The sequence below is a fragment of the Mastigoproctus giganteus genome, chromosome 6 (genome assembly GCF_048544385.1).
Source record: "Mastigoproctus giganteus isolate SK-2022 chromosome 6, ASM4854438v1, whole genome shotgun sequence".
Lineage (NCBI taxonomy): Eukaryota > Metazoa > Arthropoda > Arachnida > Uropygi > Thelyphonidae > Mastigoproctus > Mastigoproctus giganteus.
In genome coordinates, this window is record NC_143580.1 from 50,894,417 (window position 1) to 50,916,860 (window position 22,444).

The 22,444-nt window shown below is 35.9% G+C and overlaps 1 protein-coding gene across 1 annotated transcript; it reads right to left on the minus strand.

The window, feature by feature from the left end:
• Positions 1-1,392: 1,392 nt before the first annotated feature.
• Positions 1,393-13,928, minus strand: LOC150084236 (neurocan core protein-like). Its single transcript, XM_090375963.1, has 7 exons — positions 13,858-13,928; positions 12,210-12,285; positions 8,193-8,356; positions 7,830-8,076; positions 7,478-7,729; positions 7,247-7,366; positions 1,393-2,247 (listed from the first exon to the last, which is right to left on the minus strand). Exons 1-7 carry the CDS (start codon positions 13,858-13,860, stop codon positions 2,180-2,182), a joined length of 930 nt encoding a protein of 309 aa, XP_090232089.1. The 5' UTR covers positions 13,861-13,928; the 3' UTR covers positions 1,393-2,179.
• Between the last annotated feature and the right edge of the window lie 8,516 nt (positions 13,929-22,444).

The window sequence follows — 22,444 nt, forward strand, 5'->3', positions numbered from 1 at the left end:
ATGCATTGCTAAAACAGCTACTGGGACAACAGAAAAAGCTAGTAAGAAATTAAAATAAATAAAACTACTATAATTATAAATAAAATACGGCATGAACTATCATATTACAAAAGAATAATATATATATATATATATATATATATATATATATATATATATATATATATATATATGCAAGTATATAAGTACATATACTTCAGTAGCCGAATGGCCAGGAGTGCAATAGCATATGCTCTTTCAGTAGTTGTTCAGTGTTATCGAAGCGTGTACCGTATATTTTTTAATGTTCTTTATATAGTACAGTACTTACTTTTAAATATAAATTGCTATAAAACTTTAATTTCAAGAAAGTTTAGAATTTATATTTTAATTGTATTTTCATTAATTTAATAATTGTTTATTGTGTTTATTTAATAATTGTTTATTGTGTTTATTTTGTAAAAATCATTAAATTCATACTTGATTAAATTTACATCTGTTTGTCAACCTTACTGGATTTTACTACTGTAATAATATTTTTTACCTCATACCAGTGCCGAATTAAGGTACGAGCTAGCAGGGCCCTTGCCCGGGGTGCCATTCTTTAAGGGGTGGCAAATTTTACAAATCATGAAAAAAAATACATATATATATCCTTAGTAAAGGAGTGCCGAAAAAATTTTCTGAGAGGGGCATGAAAATACCTTGGTGTGAGCCTGCCACATACAATATAACTGAGGAGTCCCTCTGTTACTTTCAATGACCACTGAGCTACAGCCATACCAAAACAGAGAAACTACAAGGAAATGTTTGGGAAACTTTTATTTCGACTGATGCTGCATAACAGTTGCTTCTTTGCATCGTGCTACTATTTTTTTTTTTTTTTTTGTTGGAAGGAGAGACTGTACCAATTAGTGTTAATATTACAATGTCCAAAGGATTCAAGTCACCAAATTTATTCTGCATCACCCAGAAAAGGGAAAATAAATTCCCCAATAACATTGTTCATAATGTTGGAATGTGTTCATCCACTTTCACTTTCAACACTGCCAAACTCTCCCCTTCGTTCACCCTTGGAAGGTACTTTATTGCACTTTGAGGAAATATTTGAGTGGATATAATCACCATCCTCTCTACACTGGGTGGAATAGGCCTGAGTTCCTAACCCATCATTGATGGGATAGGAACTCAGGATTCTAATTCAGGATCAGAGATTTTAATGAACTTTTTTTTTTTTTTTTCACAAAGGAAATGAATTAATAGGTCTGAGGAGAGAGGGAAGAATGGTTTTTCTCCCGGAACCTCGGGTTTTATGTCCAGCAAACTAGCAAATCAACCTCAGAATACAAGCAATTATAGACACAATATACTGATGCCTCAGAGCCCTTAGGTGCTTTGGCATTTAACTTGTACACAATGAAATGTTTAGGGAAACTTTTCTTTCACCTGACACTGCATAACCATTGCTTCCCTGCATCATTCTACTGGGTGACTATTTTGCAGATCATGCCTTTTAAGCCATTTCTCTTAAGGACAACATTTGGCACATCTTACCAATCTTTTCATCCTTCTTTGAACCCTTTCTAGAAGCAGACAGACTTTTTGTAATTATGGTCTCTAGACCTGAATATAATATTCCGAATCCAGTCTCACCATCTTATACCTTCCTATGTTTTACGGTGCATTATGCCTTTACAAATCTGTGTTCATAAGATGATTTTATTGTTTCATGTTCAGAAACTTCGGAATTAAATCATATGGAAATCCTACTCCATCTGAGATTGGCTAACTACGTCATGTACGAGGTTGCATAAGTGCGCACATTTGAGTGACCATGGTACAAAGCTGCTTGACTGCTAAATACGGTGCTGTTTCCTCTCTCTCTTTCTCCCCAACCGGTGTGCCATGAGATTAGAAAAACTCCATTGAGTTTAATGGCAATCACTATTCAGGTGTGCTATTTCACCAATCAAGTGATACTGTGCCACTAAAACTGCTGTGTGATCATAATTTCCTTGCATTTTCACTTGACCCCACATGGGGAAAATGGGATAGTCATATCACTGCTTAATGCTGACATACTCATAATTATGCTAGCAGCATGCTTACCATACAATAAAACACTGTAAATTAGGTTCAAAAGTTAAATAGAGAAATTTAATCAATAGTAACATGTTTCACAATACTAAAATGAGAGCATTCATTCATACAATATTAATATTTCGAACAGAATAAGAGGCAACCAACGCGATTCATCTGATATAGCATCTGAAATAAAAATAAAAAAACTGCATCAGTATTGACATTACAACTTTGTCCTTTTGTAAAATCATGTATTTCTGTAATTCTAAATTATATTAGATAAAATTAAGCAATCATTTTAATTATATTTTTAATTTTTGTTTATTATTACTTTATGCATATTTATTATTTTAAATTTCTTTAATTAGGTACTCTTTTAGTAATTAGTAAAATTATTAAAAATAATAATAATCAGCAATTAGTAATATTAAAGCAATTAGTACTCTTTCAGTTAAACTATTTTAAAATATCAACTAGAACAATGTTTGAAGCAGGATTCGTACGATGTTTCTGGAGTCCGAAACTGTTTGTTATTAATTTAAAACATAATATGTTTTAAATAAATAACAAATATAATATATCACAGATAATGGCTGGTTCCACAGAAAGAGTAAGATTTGGGGCCGTGATTACAAAGACGTTTGAGAAACATTGAAGTTGAATTCATGTTTACTTTCACTCCTAGAGTAAAAAAAAGTAAAAATACGAACAAAAATGGAAAAATAATCTGAAAAATTAATCTTAATATCCCAAAGTTATACTTATTATTGTTATATTTTACAATATTTGTTATACAGATATAATTAAGGTAGTCCTTCCATAAACGAAAATACTATACATGGATTGAAGAAAAGAATAAAACACTTACCGGCTCATTGAATTCTTTTGTCTTTCCATTTTATCTTGATTCTGATTTGAGTTGTTTATAATTATTTTAGCTAACAAAGCTTAAATTTCCTAATCGTTTCATCACAACATACACACTCCACAGATACAATTATTCAATCAGCTTCACCCATACAAGAAAACAAACCATACTAAGCTTCACTCACCAAAAGCAACCGAAACACATACACTTTCGTTTGCATCAGGTAAACAAACAACACCACCTTGCGGCTCATACCAAGCACAAACACATAACTTTTTTTCATTTATTCAAAACATAAAAGAGAATAGAAGTGAGAAAGCATGGGAAGGGGTAAGGAAATGATTGTTCTGAATGCTCTGGTACCTTTTTTCACTTGCTTAGTCAAGTTTGAATAGATCATTGCTGGAAAAAAAGTCTAAAAATATTTATAATAATTGAATTTAACAGTGATTTTAACGGAATATAAAACTGGTACTATTAATCAATTGCACGTTCAGTAAATAGTTTGAAATACATTTTAGAGTTCTTAAAACTTAATATTAATTTAGCATTAAAAAAGTAATAACATTATTTTAGCATTAAAAAATTAATAACATTATTTTTGCATTAAAAATTAATAATATTATTTTAGCATTAAAAATTTGTAATTTTTGTTGAGTTCGTAATATTAAAAGATTATTTTTTTACTAGAAAGAAAAAATAAAAAATAAAAAGCATTAACGTTAACAGAGACAGAAAAGATAGTTCTGAAAGCTAAATTAGACGATATTATGATAAATTCACGATATTATAATAAATTGTAATAAATTCACGCCACAAAGTAACCTATCGTGCAAACATACACTATTTGAATTAGCGGCATAACAGTAAGCACAGGGACTTAATCACTTTAGCAATCTAATTTACCAATACACAGATAAAAAAGCTAAGGCAAGGGAAAAATCCATTCCACGAAACCAAAATCGTAAACGTAACCAACACAAGACCAGCAGGGCTGGATTTACACATAAGCTAAACAAGCTACAGCTTTAGGGCCTCGCATTGCAAGGGACCTCCATCTTAAAAAATCCTTTTATAATATTGTCACAGGTGAACTGTAAGAGAGAAGGGCCTCATATATGTCATAGCTTAGGGTCACAACGAGTTTAAATCCGGCACTAAAGGCCAGGAATAAGAACAACAGTTACTCCATCGTTCGTCCGCCCCTGTCTTTTAGTTGTAACGCGTGATAACAATGTAATGAAAACTTGTACACACCCCTCCTTCGCCTAAGGTGAGCTAATTTTTATACACTGATTCGAATAAGAAGATTTTTTAAACAACACGAACCGTACGACAATATTTTCTGCCGAATAAGTTTTCCTAGCTCGTTATGAAAGGAGATAAAATATTTCCTTTATTATAGTTTGGTTTATCATTTAGTTGTATGAACAAGTTTGAAAATCAAAAACCGCTCACAAAAAAAAAAAACCAATAATATTAGTAGTAAATATGGAAAAATATATAAAAATAAATAAGCTCTGTAAATACAAAATAGGCTCATAAATAAATGAGCTTATTTTGTATTTACAAAACCTTTTTGTATGATTTTTATTACAGTCTCATGTGTGAACAGTAGTTTTTCATACAGGATTCACTCTGATTCATATTAAGCAGTTACACAATATTAACTTTATTGAATCTTTTATTTTACTTTCCATATCCTCTGCTCAAGCACCAGTTTGAGGAATTCTTCAGCTATAGTTGAAAGAAAAACAAAAGGTGGCTCAAGGTAATTCAATAGACTTCCCTCTACGTATTCACTGCATAGTGTGTATAAAGTGCCTAAGTCTATTGAATGACTCTGGGCAACCTATTATTTTTCTACTTACTATAATGAATTAACTTGTGTTTAGTCATTAATTCGAGCCTGGTTCCTAGTTAAATTATGTTTCACGTATCACGATACAATGCTGTCATAGGGCATTTAAAGACAAACTGCTTTCAGTTCAATGAACTATAGTATTATGCTTTTTAGGATAAAATAATCTTTCGAAATTCATTCCTTTCGAGAGAATTGTGGGATAAGTGAAATCTATATATTGTTTAATTGTTTCGCTGCCTTGAATATATGAGTTATTGATATACATGTACTATTGTGCATAAATTAAACCAATTTAAAACGCACTTTGATATTGTTAAAGTTTAAACCTTACCTCCTCATTTTTACCTTGTTAAATTTGTTATTAAGATTTGAATATATATTTACGTTTATTCTATTGTAAGCTCTATTAAGGATGCCGTCATCATTATAACATTGTCCTTTTAGGGGAAAAAAGTTATTCAAATAGCAAAAAAATTTTTCAGGAACTCACTGGCCAAAGGAGGGGTGTATTACACGGTGTTGGAGAGTTTTAATTCTGATGGTTGAGAAATCAGAAAAGTACTCAGGCATAGAGTATCTAGAGCTTTTTAGGCACTTCAATTTTGGATTGTTATGCCACTAATTTGTTTGTTAATATATTATATATTCTTCATCTGTATTTAATAGAATTTAGACAAAGTTGTAAACCAATAGATCTTTTGAGCATTACACAAACTTAATGGTAAGTAGGCATGCGGGGTGTTGGAAACACCCCATAGGTATTAAAGAATACTTCAAAATTAATTAGGCCACCTCGCTGTAATCGCCCATAAATTCAAAGTTGTGGGGCTGTGGGTGGGGGGGAGGAAGGATCATATGACTTTTATTTTCTTATACAGTATAATCCCAAAGTGAGATAAAAGCTAAAAAAATGCCAATAAAAGCCTTCTTTGGATTTATGGCCGTAGCCGAGTGGTCAGACGCGGGGGTGCTTAAGTATGTGCCTTGAGTGACTGGGGTTCAAGCCCGTGACTACTAAATACGGTGCTGTTTCTTGTATTCTGTCTATCTTGTGGATTCCTCTGACAGTGTGATCGCCGGAGTATAAACAGAAAATTTATTTATTTATAAGGAGCAAAACCAAACTTACATTCGCAATAGTAATATAACGAACATTAGTGCACTTTTCCTGACTTTTGATTTATACGGCATATAAAGAATAAAGTTTCTCTGTCTGCTGTTTTTGTAAATTTGAACCCCACTCTGCAAAGTTTACTTGCCAGTGCAAGTAAACTCTGCAGAGGTTCCTCTGTTGTCCAGAGTAGGGTCAAGTTTTCTTCTTCTTGAATCCATAATTTTAACTCCAAGAGTGCTTTATTTAGAAATCCCATTGCTGGAACATAGTAAATAGTAACCCCCCCCCACCCACGAAAAAAAAACAGAAATCAGAAAAAATGTGTGCCACATTTATATATATATATATATATAAATGTACAATTCTTAAAGCAGTTTTAACCAAAATAAATTTTTATGAGTACATAGAAACATTATAAATTCTAATAATGGGGTGTTTTTCACACCCAGCGCACCCACTTAGTTAAAAATAAGAGTATAAAAAATAAATATAAATGCAACTTTTATTATATTAAAAATACAAACATGGAGAAGGATGAAGCAAATCAAGGAAGCACTTCAAATTATTTACCTTCTTTGTTTTTATTTTAAAGTTATGTTAATAATAATAATAATAATTATTATTATTATTATTATTATTATTATTATTAGCCGTATGATGTAAGGAAACCGGAGGCTTATGCTGCCAACAAAATTTAAAAAATTTCCCGAGTTATCCTGAGAGAGAGAGAGAGATTCGGATGTAGAAAGGAAAGAATCACCGAGAAAGAGAAGAATGATGATATCCAGCTCAGGACCTTAGGTTTGCCAAGCTCATTACTCACCAGATGTGAGCCCCTATTTTGTGAATGGAGACCTACTCGACAGGGATTTTTAAAAATCCAGAATAAAAGGAGGTTGATGGGATTTACGAAACGCTGGATGCTAATCAAGGTTGTAATGTGTAAATTTTTTATGTACCTCTTGAGGAGTGCTGTTTAATCTTTCCTAAATTCTCAACTCATTATTTATTCTTTGCTAGTATAATGGCAATAGTTATATAGTAGTTAACAGAAAACAAAATATTTATTTAATAATTTACGAATAATAATGTTTAATTAATGGGATAAACAGATGGGGCAGTAGGATCGTATTCACTCTAGTACGTTTCCGAAAACTATAAACTAATGTTTGTTGTGACCTAAATGAAGAGTTTCCCGTAGAAGATATAAAATATTTTTATCGTCTATATATGAAGAACTCATTCCTGAAGTTATGCCGTGTATTTTTGAGACACCCTGTATAAGGCTTCATTGATTGACCTCCTAAAGTTTTAGAACATGATCAATTGATCAACTTACTCTCCGCAAAGCACAGCACTTGTTGGAGTTTCTTGTCCCGCTCCATCATGTAGTAACCTGGATGAGTGATACCCACATTCACTAAGTCGTCGCAGTTCCTGGCAGTTTCTTTGTAGAAAGCTAAATAAAATACAAAGCGTAAATGGCGAAATTGTCTAAAAGAACCCGAAAGTTTTTTTTCTTTTTATATAATATATAATTTAATACTAAAAAAAAAAAAAAAAAACTTACATATGTTATATACAGCAACATGTTCCATGTTTCCGCAGTGTTCTTTTTCACAAAGTTCTGCGCATTTCTGTTGGGGTATTTCCTCTAGTTCGTCGAGATTTCTCCTTTTCACACAAAAGCACCTGCCAGTTGCAACACCAGCTAGTTTGTATCCTCTACCCCTGCAATGTTCCAGGCATAATGTAACGCTCATGTTGTCTAAATGTAATGTATGAACTCCCATAGGATGACCTTTGTAGCAAGCAACAGATTCTGTAAAGACAAAGTAAAGATTCTGTAAAGTTCAACAAAACAATAAGACTTAAGAACTTTTATTAAAGTAAACGAAATAGGCACTTTTCCATCATCTTACCGTCCTCTCTCCTACAAATGAACGGAGCCCTCTTTTCACAGATGGCATCCCGCCACTTGAAGCTGTCACTCCCGTCCAGCTGAACACATCTCTCGTACATGTTATTCGGTTGTGAACTCATCCAGTTGCGAAACCGGGCTATACTACCATCCAGCCACCGATATTTGCGGTTGTCAGTAGAATTAAACTGATAGACTCCAACATACCATCGCACCCGCTGGTAGGAGGATCCCATCTGCTGGATATTCTGCAAGGAATTCAGTGTTCGATGTAAAACAGTGGCTGTCTAGACAAAGCAGCGTGTCTTTTATGCTTGCATGCTTTTATTTCGCTACTTTCTTATGTAGAAACATTTTTACTTACTTTCACAATAAAGTTGTGCTCTCCGCTGTTTCGCACGCTCGCGATGATTCCGCCTTTCTGATAGCAGTATTCCTGAGCTTTCGGGAAGGCCAAAGTGTTGACTCCGGAGAAAAAGAAACAGATGCCATTGTAAGGCTTCCACGATTCTGCGCACTTCGTACAGGCTATAAAAAGTAATAATAAAATATTTCATTACAGAATCTCTTCATCAGAATGGGAGTAAAAATTCTCACAAGGAATAAAATAAGTTCAGAATTTTCTGATATATTTCTATATACACTGTATACTTTCTATATATACAGAATTTTCTATATACACTGGCAGCTGAAAAATTTGAAATCAAACCTCAGTATCTTTCAGACCTCCACAGCTAAGTTCAATTTATACCCATTCACTTGACTCCAATTCAACTAATGGCTTAAAAGTATCGAGTGCAATTTTAAACGATTGCTATAGCAGTAATAATACCTCCAGTCTATTCAGGAATGAGAGCAGCAACTGTCCAACTGTATACTGGGTTCTAATGCCTCACAGATTTTTAACAGGAAGATCTGAAGATTTGGAGAAGCCAGGAAAGGTGAACTGAACTGAGACCCTATTCTTCGAAACACGCACGAACACATCTTGCACGATAGATGGTTTCATGCTGACATGCTTATATAGTCAAACCTCTTCCCAAAATTTGTGCACCAACCTTAACGAGAGCATACTGTCTTCTGAAGCTGTTAGAAAAAGCTTGCTACTGACCTTAACTTCTCAGTTTTCTTCCAAATTATCCTCCAAAAAAATACGTTATAATACATCACCTTTCGTCATCCACATTTGTACAATTGTGCATACAGTTGTGGCGCCCACCTATCTTTCCGTTCGAATTCCCTCAGCTCTGCCCTGTATGAATTTCGCTGGAAACTAAACGAGATGCTGTCTGCAGTTCAATTTATACGCATGCGCTTATATAACGCCCGCTACCCTATTACTTTAGTCGATATTTTGCACATCATGTGATTATGGTGTTCCTATACTTTTTATAACAATATATGTGTATGCATTGTGTCTTATGCAGGGCGGCTCCTGAACGTAGCTCCGCCGTGGTATACTGTGATGGCCGGGAATGAGTGTAGTGTCATATTTTGTGTAGGTCGATAACAATGTAAAATAACTGTCATAAAAGTTGTCATATTATGGTTACCTGATAACAATCACCCATGTATATTATGTCCATAAATCGCGTATGCTCTCTGGTCTGTTTTCTTATTCGTATTTTATGGGATTCGAATCTCAGGCTTTTTCCACTGTTGGGGAGGACCGTGGTTGATAACAGTGAATGCTGAAAGAATTATATTTTCCTCAACCTTTCAGGAGTTCCTACACGCCATATATGGTTTCGATGAGATGACCTCCAAGTTTGGCCAAGGAAGTGGCATCAAATAAATCCAAATACTTTTGTTTACCATTTGAATTTCATGCTTTTGTTTACCACTTTCAATTTTACAAAAGCACATCGTAAACAGCAATTTATTTTATTGTAAAATCGACTTATATCATTACTGGAGCTCATCCCTATGTTGGAAAACACGATTCAATAAAATTAAAACAAGTTGAATTAATTCAACTTTAGCATTAGCTACAAGGTAATCAGAGTATAAATACCGGAACGTCTTTAAAAATTCATCTCTCAAATTGTTGTGCAAAAAGGTCTTGAAGTGTTCACAATATTAAAACAAGGTAGATACATTATGTCTTACAAGTATCTGTTCACGGACCTATTTCAGAACCCTCAAAACAAGTGGCAAAACCAGTATGCTGTTTATTCATTTTATGCGTTTCTCGTGGAGTCCTCTCTTCAGGAGCAGGTACGTTCGCAGATCTAAGGTGATTGAGGTGATACCTTCAGTCCAGGAACTCTACAGTCTAATTAACGCACCATATAGACAGCTTTGCAGATAAATGGACTACAGCAGTCAGACACCCCTCAGCACGCTGCTGATCTTGGAAGTAAACCGGACTAAAAAGTTTCAGCTGTGAAGTCACACCTGAAAAGGGTGAACTCCGGACAAATGGCGTTAGGTCATGTGGTCTAATTAATTGTGCTTTACATTATTCTGAAATGGTGAATGGATGGATGAGTTAACTTAAGGAGGAAACCGTATAAAGGAATGGACACCGCCTGCTATGTATCAAAACTAAAGATGCTGTTACCCGACTCCGCCGTTCTATTCGATTTCCTATGCTGTTGAATAGCTGGGATTTTGACATATACTCTGTCCAGCCCTATCCTCCAGATCTCAGTCTAACTGAGCATTTGTGTGTTGGACTGTAATGAGTCTTCGCGAACCAATCCCTCTGGAACCATTGCAAGATATTTTGATGGCTGTCTGGTATGATATTCTTCCTGACACTCTTAAGAACTTCATAGATTCTTTGGCAAGGCGTGTCATAATAGCGATCCCGCAAGAGTTGGCCCATCACGCTAATAAATGTGCACAATAAGATAAACAAGTAATATATAATTATAGATAGGGAACAAGTTATATTTCACCCGACGATTAAAGGAATTTCTAACGTCCTCTTCAATCGTGGCTGTGATTAGCCAATCTCAGACGGAGAGTGGAACAGTGTTCCCCAGTTATTCCGGGTTTATCAACCGGTACAACATGCAGATTATCCGTGAACAAACACTTTTATTATATAGCAAGCCCGCTGTTAGCTAATTATCAGAACACTACGTTCTGCAAGGTGAGGATTCATCGCCTCCTTTACCATTGGTCCTTGAAGCAAACTCTCTCTCTCTCTCTCTCTCTCTCTCTCTCTCTCTCTCTCTCTCTCTCTCTCTCTCTCAATGTGGTTCAAACATCAGAGATACTTGACACTGTGTTGCGTTACAAGTGTGAAGTGTGTTATACCGGTGAACCGAAAACTGGCACACTTAATTGCATTATTTATTTTTCCCTCCTGTTGTTGTTTTTAAATTTAGTCCAAGGACACTAAGGCCATGAAGTGTAAATTGCATTTTGCCTGTAAATTGTGTGTATCCTATGGTCGGTTTGCCTATTTGCTGGAATTAAAATCCGGGTTGCTGTGAGGGGAGAAGCCCTCGTCTGAGATTGACTTGTCTCAGTCCTTGTCAAAAAAGAGCCAGTACAAGTTACTTCCATCTAAGCCTTTCCTTTCCCCACATGATATAATCATTTCTACGTTGTGTAGTTTCCGTTGGAATGATGAAACATTATTGAGCATCGTATGTGGCCTTCGTGGGTAGCACAATTGGTATAATCATCGTCCTCCCCACTCCTGGTGAAAAAGACCTGAGTTCAATCTCGTTAATGACGCGATGAATTTTTATGGGCCTTTTTGACAATGTGGCTGAGTTAGTCGGTCCCAGTTAGTCGGTTTTCCTCCCGAAACTGGGGTTTTTCGCCCAGAAAACAGCAAATCGGCCACATAACACACGCAATTTACAACATATTACGTACGGCTCAGTATAGTCTAAGTTTCTGATGCGCCTAAAACCCCCATAACAACCAAAATCATATGGATTCAAGATCATCAGATCTAAACCTGTTGGATTTTGTTTGTAGTGGGGGAGGGTAATGAATTTATAAGCAGTATTATTCTTCCACTTGTTTTTGCTATATAGCTCCTATATATAACTCGCATTCCAGTGAACATAGTCATATCAGTTGTTCGCAATGTACTTTTAAAAGCGTCTTGAACAGAGTGGTGGATATACTGAATTTATGAAGTACCACATTGCGTTATAAACAAATTTCCTTTCTTTAATTTCTAGTACTGCTAATCAGTATTTCTACACACACTGCAACATCGAATTCTAATTGGTTGTCATATGAATATTTGCCTCACAAAAAAAAAACGTCTCGTATCTGCTACCTGATCATAAAACGCCAATCTTTCCTTCCCACTATTTTGCGAGTTATGAATTCTTACAGTTACTCCAGACCCTCATTAATCAATAATAGATGATCATAAATGTTATTATAATTGTTTTTTCTTACTTACCTACTGGGGTAAATAATAGGAAAGAAAACCAGCAAAAAATGGCAGTGGTCAGTAGTTTATACGTCTGCCTGTCGATCTGAAAGATATGGAGAATTATTATACCTTGCTTTCTAATTTTAAATTTAGAAAACATTCAAAAACATCAAATGATCTAATAGATAGTAATAATTTATATTATTTATGAAATTGTTTATTTAATTGCGGCCCTGATGTAGGACCAGGTATGAAGCCAAAAAATATGAATTAATCCCAGGCGCTCACATCTGTTGAGTATGGAATTGGCACACCCAGGGTTCTGAGATGGTTATCATCATTCTTCTCTTTTTTTTTTTTTTTTTTTTTTGGCTGGTGCAGCATAAGCCTCAAGGCTTCCTTGCACCATATATAGCTAATAATAATAATAAATCATGGAACCATTATATTTGGTGAAAACACTGCAGACCAGTAATGGCAGAACCTTCTTACTGCAATTCTTGTGGCAGACCAAGTCCATTTCGATCTTTCCTTACTTTCCTGCCCAACACACCATTTAGATTTCTGCTCAATAAAGCGTTTGTGAAGTAGGGTCGAAAATGGATCATCAGGCACTTCTTTGTACTGTCCACGAAGTGAGAAACGCTATCCACTCTGTTCGGAAATAAACCGACGGAATGCTAATCATCAAGTAAAGCTCTTGTCGAAGCAAATGGTTGTTCTGGGGACGAATGATAACTATGCACAGTACGAACCAGGATAGTATCCTTAGTAAATTGTCTACCCATTATACATATTGGGTAGACAGTCTAGAAACTTTTTGGTACATTGTAACTTAGTCGATGTCTTCCCCACTGATCTGAATTTTCAAAATCCTACATAAATTTATCTTATATTACGTTCCTCTTTCTTAGGGTTTACGTTCGTTAAGCCTTGATTTGGATTCAACAAAAATCCTTAATATATTTTTCGCCTTTAATAGCATGATAATGAATTTGTGCATACACCCATTTTCAAAGAAGCTGTTTGGTATTTCATGCTTTATGTTTCGATGAAAATACGACGGTGATCAAGGTAATTATAATGCATCCATGAACCAGTTTCTTTCAATGTTCTTAAATCACTACAGTACCGACCCCTGGGAGAGGGCGAGTGCAGTGCACCCTGGCCTAAGACTAAAAGGGCTTCAAATCCTAACAGTCAGGGCCCATGAATCGAGGCAAGAAGAACTCCTTCTTGCTGTTCTTTTCCCTAGCATTGATTAATGCTATGGAAAGAACTTCTCCAAGATGACAGCCTTAACTAGCCTCAAAAAAAAAAAAAAAAAAAAAAATTCTCAAAACCACCTAATAATGAAGTTCCACGCTGCTTAACAACCGAAATTAAAGTCTTGTGAGAAATTATCTCAAAGTGAGATGCTAAATTTAAATATCTTGATATTCTCATACTTCAAATTAAAAAGAATTTATAGGATCGGCGCCGACCGGGCTAGCCGGGTGGGTAAAGTGCCTGCCTGGCAACCCAAAGGTCGCGGGTTCGAATCCCGCCTCGAGCTTGGATCAAAGTACTGCAAAAAACCTGTGGCCACAGAAGCCGAGGCGCCAACAACTACCAAAAAAAAAAAAAAAATAGGATCGGCTCTTAAATTCTAACAAGAAAAATTCCATTCACTTACCATGAAATAATGAGTTCTCTGTTTACATCTGATATTGAGGTGCACTTTAAGGAGGACAGAACGTGGGGACACCTCTCACACATAACTTTCTGTAGCCTAAAAATTCACTGGTTTAAGACTGGAAAATAAAAATTAAAAAAAAAAAAAAATCAATGAATGCAATACTTACGATCATTAACAATCAAATAGGTATGTTTAATATACCTTAGGAAACTTTATTAATATCTTATTATTAACCAACTCAGAAGCAAGAGAGTGTTTTTTGTGCTGCTGTTAAAAACGTGATGTTTACAGTATAGAGCTGGCTGACAAAGCACTAAAATACGGGCGAATCCAGACACAAAAAAGTTATTTCCTTACAGATCGCGTGCTGCAGGCTCAAAACAACTGCGACACCACCCTACACAAGCCTGTCACGGACTTTCGTAGAATATATCTCCTATGCTATTAGCAACAACGCACTGCGATATCCCATTCGTCTTCCTTTGCGTCACATAATGACTGAATCTCGTGCATGGTAATGTTAAGTGCAGTATCTTATCACACAAGTGTCAGAACTAGTTTTGGCTGATTTCTTACTAGCCAAAGCGTAAGTTTAGAACAGTATACACAGGAAATAAAAAAAAAAAAACAGTACTTGCATTCAAGAACATGCATTTCATTCACGTATAATAAAAGTAAGGAAACTTACAAAACTTACATTTTATTTTTATTACATTTTATTGCCATTTTTGATTTCCATGAGGAAAGGCAACGCTTTGCCAACAACTATCCGAACTTTGCCAAGTATTTACAACTTTGTGTCCCAAAAGGCGAAGGACTGTGTCAGATTTCTTTAAAAATAGTTTTGAAAATTCGGAATGAATTTTATAATCAAAGGGGAGAGAGAAATAATATCTATTTTGTCCATTGCTACTAAAAATATATATTAATAGTAATCTTTAAAATTAATAGATTTCTTTAAAAATTTATTGAAAAACAAAAATATAAACGTTTCTTACTAAAGTACAATGTGTTAGATAAAGACATCCAACCAATGAGAGACGTAGCCCAGTGGTCAGGAGTGAGAGTGCATAGCACGCGTTCCTTGAGTGGACCGGGGTTCAAGCCCGTGACTACTAAATACGATAAATATTTGTATTGACGATTTATTGTAAACTCTACTGACTTGGTTGTCGTGCCGGAGTATAAACAGAAAATTTATTTATATACTGTGATGCGTGCGAACGCTCCATTTTGTTTTTCCATGAGCTGAACGCTAGAACTGGTTGTTCTATGAACCGTGAGTCTGAAGTCTGATTCAGTTACTGTACAGTCGATGTGGCGTTATCATATAGTCTTCTGGAGAACGAGTGTTCCGGGACTATTTTTTTTTAGCAATACACCTCTGACCATAGCCCCTTTAAAGTCCCTACCTGGGACTTTCACCGCTACGAAACAAAGGAAGGATAATACACAAGAATCGAAAAAACTAGACACAATAGCATAGTGTGAAGTTTGTTGTGTTCAGTATCCAAACTGGAGTGCCCTCACGGGTAACAAGTGGATATAATCACCACCATCCTCCCACACCTATTATTCATAGGAAAAAAGCGTGAGTTCAGATCACATCAGCGAGACCGGGATTGTTTTTTTTTTTCATAAAGTGGCTGAGTTAGTCGGTCTCTGGTGAGAGCCAAATGTCTTCTTTTTTTTTTTTCATCCAGCAAACATTCAAACCGACAGGAGAACATACTTAGTTACAAACATAACACACTGACGTCTCATAGTATTAGTTGCTTTGACAAACACATATTTAAACCGAACTTCAAAATATTAACAATTGGAAAGCAAATATTTGTAAAAAAACAAGAGTAGATGCTTTTTTTTGGTAAAAAGGTTTATGATTCCTGCACGTATTGGATAAAGTTATCGAACACATGCAAGCATTACATATCCGTTCTTACTGGTTCTACCATTCGAATGTAACAATTGATTATGAATATGCTCGAAGTTGTTATCGGCAATGATCATCTTAACAATCTTTTAGTTAAACTTTTTTGTGGGGAAGTTTAACAACTGAAACGCTTAGAAAAATAAGGTATCAACAGGAACGGCATTCTGGACTAATTCGAACACTGGACTTATTCTAAGTAGGTGGGAATGGCACATGTCTTTCATGTGTTAAAACAAGGAATCCGTTTCTGAAAGAATGCAAATACATCTAGAAATGTCGGCTGAAAACTCACTGGCATCCGACTTTTAAAAAACTGTCATATTAGGGCCATCGAAGAGCCAACTCATCTACCCATGTGTAATATATTAATAAATTTGGTGTGTTCTCTGATCGATTTGCATGTTTTGCCAGACAAAAAATACGAGTTTCCAGGAGGAGAAAAACTTGCTGCCCACGCCTGAAACCCAATTAATCAGCCACGGAGTGAAAAAGAGCCCATAAAAGTGATTGAAACCACTGTGCTACCGCACAGATTTGCCATGCGACTTTTCTTAGCATCACTTACCACGAATCCAAGGCTATTGAACGTAGTAAGTTCGTTCAGTAGCCATTCAGGTTTTTCATCCCAAAACACCCATAAATCAATCTTAAAATAACACGCATTTTACAGACATAACATGTTGATGCCTTATGAACTTAGTTGCTTCAGCGCTTGCTTTGCCCAACCGAACCCACTCCTACCCATCCAACAAATAGAGGATTGCTTCTAAGGAATTTTCAAGACTATCTACTTTCATGTGCTGTTATGCCGTTCCGGTGATTTAGAACACTTTTCAACTGTTAATAAAAAACGCAGGTCCAGCTTTCGATTTTAACAAGTTCATGTATGGGTGTATGTCTATGAAAAAGGTTAAGAACTGCATTCAAATCTATCTTCATTTCAAATGAATTCAATTAACTAAGAGATAGTCGAGTACCTAAACCGTTATCTACAGAAAAATAGAAATAAATAAATATTTACCTCAATTTTAGATCATGTCAAGTTTCTGCCAACTTCCATCCCTAGTCCTTCATAAGCAGTGGCTGTAATTACAAGACAAGTTCCGACCTGCTAGCAATAGAAATAACGTTTGTCAAGCCTGTGCAGTCATCGAAGGGTAGGTGGTGTGCAATCAGCTGATTGTTGTGTGATAGTTGCTAAGAGACCGGTGGAAATTTCCCCTTCTATGACTACTAGAGTTGCGTCAGTGCATCCACATGTGGGCACTGTCATTAGAAGCCAAATAGCTATAAATGACCTTTACATTACTAGCTATTGGACACGCTATTTCTCATATTATTAGGAACGAACGACTTTTCACAAAGAAATCTACGCCAGGCTTCTCTGAAATGCTGAAAAGGTCCACACGCAAATTAAAAGAGAAATAATAAAAAATAAACAATTAGGACTTTCAGAAATCTCACGCAAAAGAAATATTGATTAATACGGAGAATATCGAATTTCACACAATAAGGGAGACGAGGAACGGTGTTAATGGAGTGGTTTAAGTGGATCTGACAAGGCCTGATGGACAGAGAGTCTTTCACAAAGTTCGTTGTTGCTGTAAGGTTTAATGCACATCAGCAACTTAGGCCATACTGCGCCGTATATAGTATTGTCTTCAAATTGCGTGGTTCTATGGTCGGTTAGCTGTTTACTGGACGAAAAATTCCGGGATTAAAAAACATGTTTGAACCCATCAGGCCGACTAACTAGGCCACGTTGTGAGAAAGGCCCTTAAAAATTCCTCACATCATTGACAGGATTCAAACTCTGGCCTTTTCCACACGGTGGAGAAAGATGGTGACGATATCAACTATGCTACCAACCGCAAGGGCACAAAGTTCGTATTCAGTAGTAAGGAATTAAGGCTAGTTATTCGTTCTTTCATATGTATTGAGGATACAAGAGATTACTCGACATTCTCAAATGGGTGCTACCACTGTTGACAGACGAACAAAGTGATGGTTATACGTGTCACCCATAGTAGTAAATTGCGGTAGAAGGTCCTCGGGATTTTTAAAAACAATTCCAAACACATTGCCAAATTAAAATTTTCTTTTGTATCTATGGACATTCCTGACACACATCATGTAGACATATTCACCGACGTAAAGAAAATCTAAGCCATAAAAGCAAACATTCCTTTGCATGTCTGAGCAACAAAAAGCTGTGATAATAAATAATTATCATGATTTATTAATTTATTATTACTAGCTGAATCCATGGGACAAATCATCGATTTTTAATCAACAGCTAGACTATTCACAATAAATTGAATTCAAATTACTGGAATGGTTAATACGGTAGACATGTCTTGTACTTATATTTTCATCGCTCGTCAAGCAGTTTTTTGTCAAGGAATAGAATGAAGAACTCAATTTTTGGTGTAGGAAGCTAACATGAGAATTCGCTTCAAGAAGTCAGTTGGTTAAAAGCGTATAAGGTTCTAAAGAGCAATTGCTCGGACTACTTCCCACTCAACTACCATGCTGTCAATGTATAAAAGTAAGTTCAAGGGTCTTTTGGCATTTTAGCAACAGATGCACCTTGAAACATCACTGCTTCCAGAAGCTTACAAAATCTACAAATATTATCTGTTGCTATGACAAAGCAGGGCAAATATTTTTATATCTCGAACATTTTAGTTGATTATATATTTCTTTTTTCAAGTCATAGCTGTGTGAAGGTTTCTTTAACTCTTCTTTGTTAAGATGTTCCTATAGAATGTGTCCACATGAGTTTATACTGGGCGATAAAGTTAGCCAAGAGAAATATATACCGTGATCACCAGGAAATCTCTGCTTGAGAGTACTGTATTGTATTCTCAAATGTTTCCTTCAAAAAATCAACACGATATTCTCAATAAATGCATGTAGCATTTCACCAATTTGTTGGACGAGGTTTCAGTGGTACCTACTCCGTCACCAATTAAAGAAATAAACTTCAGAAGCGACTCTATCTTCAGGTCCAAAGATGCTAACACTGAAAACTCACCACACTGACTCGGTGAGAATGAAAAGGATTGTCAACAATACATGGGTTTAATGAAACCCACTAAGGGTTTCATCTGAATGCCAAGAAGCGACGAAACTGATTTTCAAAACAGCACGTAGCACATCAGAAGCTATTTATGCTAAATAGATAAATACATATGCTCTGTTCAGCCAAAGGATTCCATTGGTCAAGTCAAGTAGGGTTTTAGGAGCATCGGCGACTAAGACCATATTGCTCTGTGCATACTGTCTATAAATCTCATGTTCTGAGGTCGATTTTTTTTTTGCTGGACGAAAAAACCCAAGTTTCAGGGAGAAACACCATGCTACCCTCGCCTGAGACCAACTAACTCAGCCACGTTGTGAAAAAGGCCCATAAAAATTCCTACAGTTATCGACGGGACTCGGACTCGATATTTTCCACCCGGTGTGGGGAGGACAGCAATCCTATCAACTGTTCTACCCGCGAGGGTGGATTCTATTTAAATATATTCTATTATACAGTATATTTAAATTGCGAACGATATTTACCGAGGTTTCCATGGTAACAGAGCGTTTGGTGTCATTGAAGATGGTGTAAGATATTTTATACAGGTGGCAGGAGACAGTTTGGTTGCAACAGCAGTGTAATTGAGAAGCAGTGCAACATTTATTGGTGCGGTGCGTAAATTAGATTTTTTCCTAACAAAACGATGTTTATTTTTGAATATTACCTTGCATCAAGACCATTTTTGCAAACAATCAATAATAAAATACCCAAAAATATTTGTTTCGATAGATAAATCACAGAATTAAATCTCTCTCTCTCATCGCAGATTTTCATCAAATACATTGAAAAGAGGGAATATATGTCTAAAACGAACAAGATGGACACTTCCAATACATTCAATAGTACTTTTAATTTAGTTCTGCATTCGTTTTTAAAAACAATTGTCTTGTATTACAAACTGGGTTGCATTTTAGTTGGATAATCCTGTAATTACACTAGATGGGTTGGTGCAGATATATCTCTACCTTTGAAATCCTTAGGTACTTTTAAAAATTAAAAACTGTAAAACGAAGCATCGTAGGAAAACACTTTTTACACAGTCAGGTGTAAAATTTAGTGGAATTTTTTTTTAAATAAAATACAGTTCCAGTGCTGGCCAGAGGGGTCAAGATTTACATTTTAAGATATTAGAGCGTACGTGTAAAAAGGGAGAAAGTAGCCATTTACGTTATTGTGTTGTGTCAAAAAAAAGTAAAAATAACTGATGCTGCCACAAAGCTTTAATGGTTCACCTTTTAAATGAAAATAACCAGTGTTATTACAACTTTCTGCCCATTCAAATTCTCAAACACGTAACGACTTTCAAATTCAAGACAGTCCTATTGACATGATTAAGAGATATGAAGAAACAGGAAATCTCTGCGAGAGTCCCCGAACTGGATCTCAATTTTTACTGGAAATTTTCGTACAAACAGCCGAAACCATTAATGAACAGACTGCCTATCTCTGCTATAGCCCATGAACAGTCTGCCTATTTCTGCTATAGTCCATGAACAGGCTGCCTATTTCTGCGATAGCCCATTAACAGACTGCCTATCTCTGCGATAGCCCACGCACTGAACTTCTATTTTGACTAGAAGTTGTCTGACAGTTAGTTGAATCTATTAACAGACTGCCTCAAGCGCTTCTAGCGCACGAATGACTTCTCGAGCTGTTAATGCTCCTTGGAACTCTGTCAGGAGGCTTTTGGTGTTTACATGCACTATACCTCTATAATATCACGAGTCTAAATGCATGACCTTTGCCCATTAGGTGCTGAAATATTAAACTATGAAATATTTTTTTTTATATTAAACTGTTACTGTTTTCATTCTTATCGGCCTTTTATGAAAAATATACAGTATGTACTTCTAAAATTTACCTCGATGATTTTTTTTATTCCTCAATTTTTTTCTCGCTTCTTTTCGAACTTTCCCCAAACTCCAGTGGCACATCTGAAGACCCTTCGCGGCACGGTTGAAAATCGCTGATATAACCGATATATTTTCCACAGGAACACTGCCAGTCATAATTTCCTTCAGTTCATCAACAGTTTTTGATTTTCTCTGTTTTTTTCCTTTCGGCCTAACCTCAATAGAAAAAATCAAAATCGGTCAAATCAAGGATCCGTGAAGATCATTCTGTTGGCTCACATCTGCCGATCCATTTGAGAAATTAATATCAAACCAGTTTTTTTTTCAGGGAATATCCAAGTGTGGCGGACCACCGTCCTGCATAATTAGGCAACTTGTGAATTCAGAAAAAGCAAAATTTGAAGCAAGAAGTGGTATCTTGTATTCATCATACTTCGGGATCTTCTTTACCCTTTCAGCTGATCGTGTAAATCCTTAGCAATGGCTGTTGCCCTCTAAGGAAGGCCCCAACGTGAAAAATGGCTACCACCAAATAATAAGAGATCTTGTTACTTCTGTAGTCATCCGAGCACGATTTAAACTCCATCCTTTTTATGGAGGATTCAGCCTACTTTCATGCGCACATGCCCCTCTAAGGAACTTCTGAGGACTGTGAAAAAATCGTCTTGTACTATTTTAATGTTCTCCTCCAACCCAGAAGTGGATGATCTTTGTCTGCGCTTATAAGGGAGCGGTTAGTAGCAGTTACTGACCACCCTTTACTTCACATCTGGCTTCAATCTTTAGTCGATCGCTGATATTTAAAAATAGGTAGCTACGCTCCAATCACCTGTATATAACTATCTATATTATTATATTTTCATTTAAATATTCTTTTAAAAAGAATTTTTATATAAAAACGTAATTACTAAAAGTGCCTATTACTAACATTATAATTTTAAAGCATAATTCACATAAAGAGAATGAAAATATGGTAAATTATGAAAATAAAAAAATTAGGGTCAATTAGACATCATTAATGGGACCCCATATGAACGTGGGAAAAGGCGAGGACAAAGAAGAAGAAGACATCATTAATGGGAAGATTACGTGAATGAATATGGTGCTGTCTCCTTATTCGGATAAACGATGGAAGAAATGGTAGATTTCTGCGAGCACCATTAAAAGGGGTCGCGGGCCATTATTTCCCATCTGTGGTTCAGGTTCATACCGATAGACAACTAGAAATTGCATTCGATTATGTAAATGGAATCAAAGACAGTGGGATACTGGTAAGATATCAGTGGATTGCAGTCCACATTTATGTATGTACGCATTTCTAGCTCTGAAAGTAAAGTGTGTTTAGGGTCTGACGGCACCAGGGGTTTCACCCATCTACACGTTTACATTGTCTTGTGGTACAGAACGCTGTAAAGGCCAGAGATTTAAAAGTATATGACTATTGCATATGTACAGTATTGAGTACCGTTGTTCTTCTGGCCATTTAGCTGCCGGATCCCTTCTGCAGTATTTTAACTAAGTACTCTGGCAGGTCCTGCCACCTAATTTCTTGAGATTTCAGTGGTTAGGACCTAAAAAATAAAAAAACAGGAGTAATCGCGCGTAGTGGAAATTTGCACATAGTACATTTGGTGGAAACACCCTTCTTCTCCATACCGGTTGGAAAAAACCTGAGTTGGAATCCCTTCAAGACGAGAAGAATTTTTATGGGCC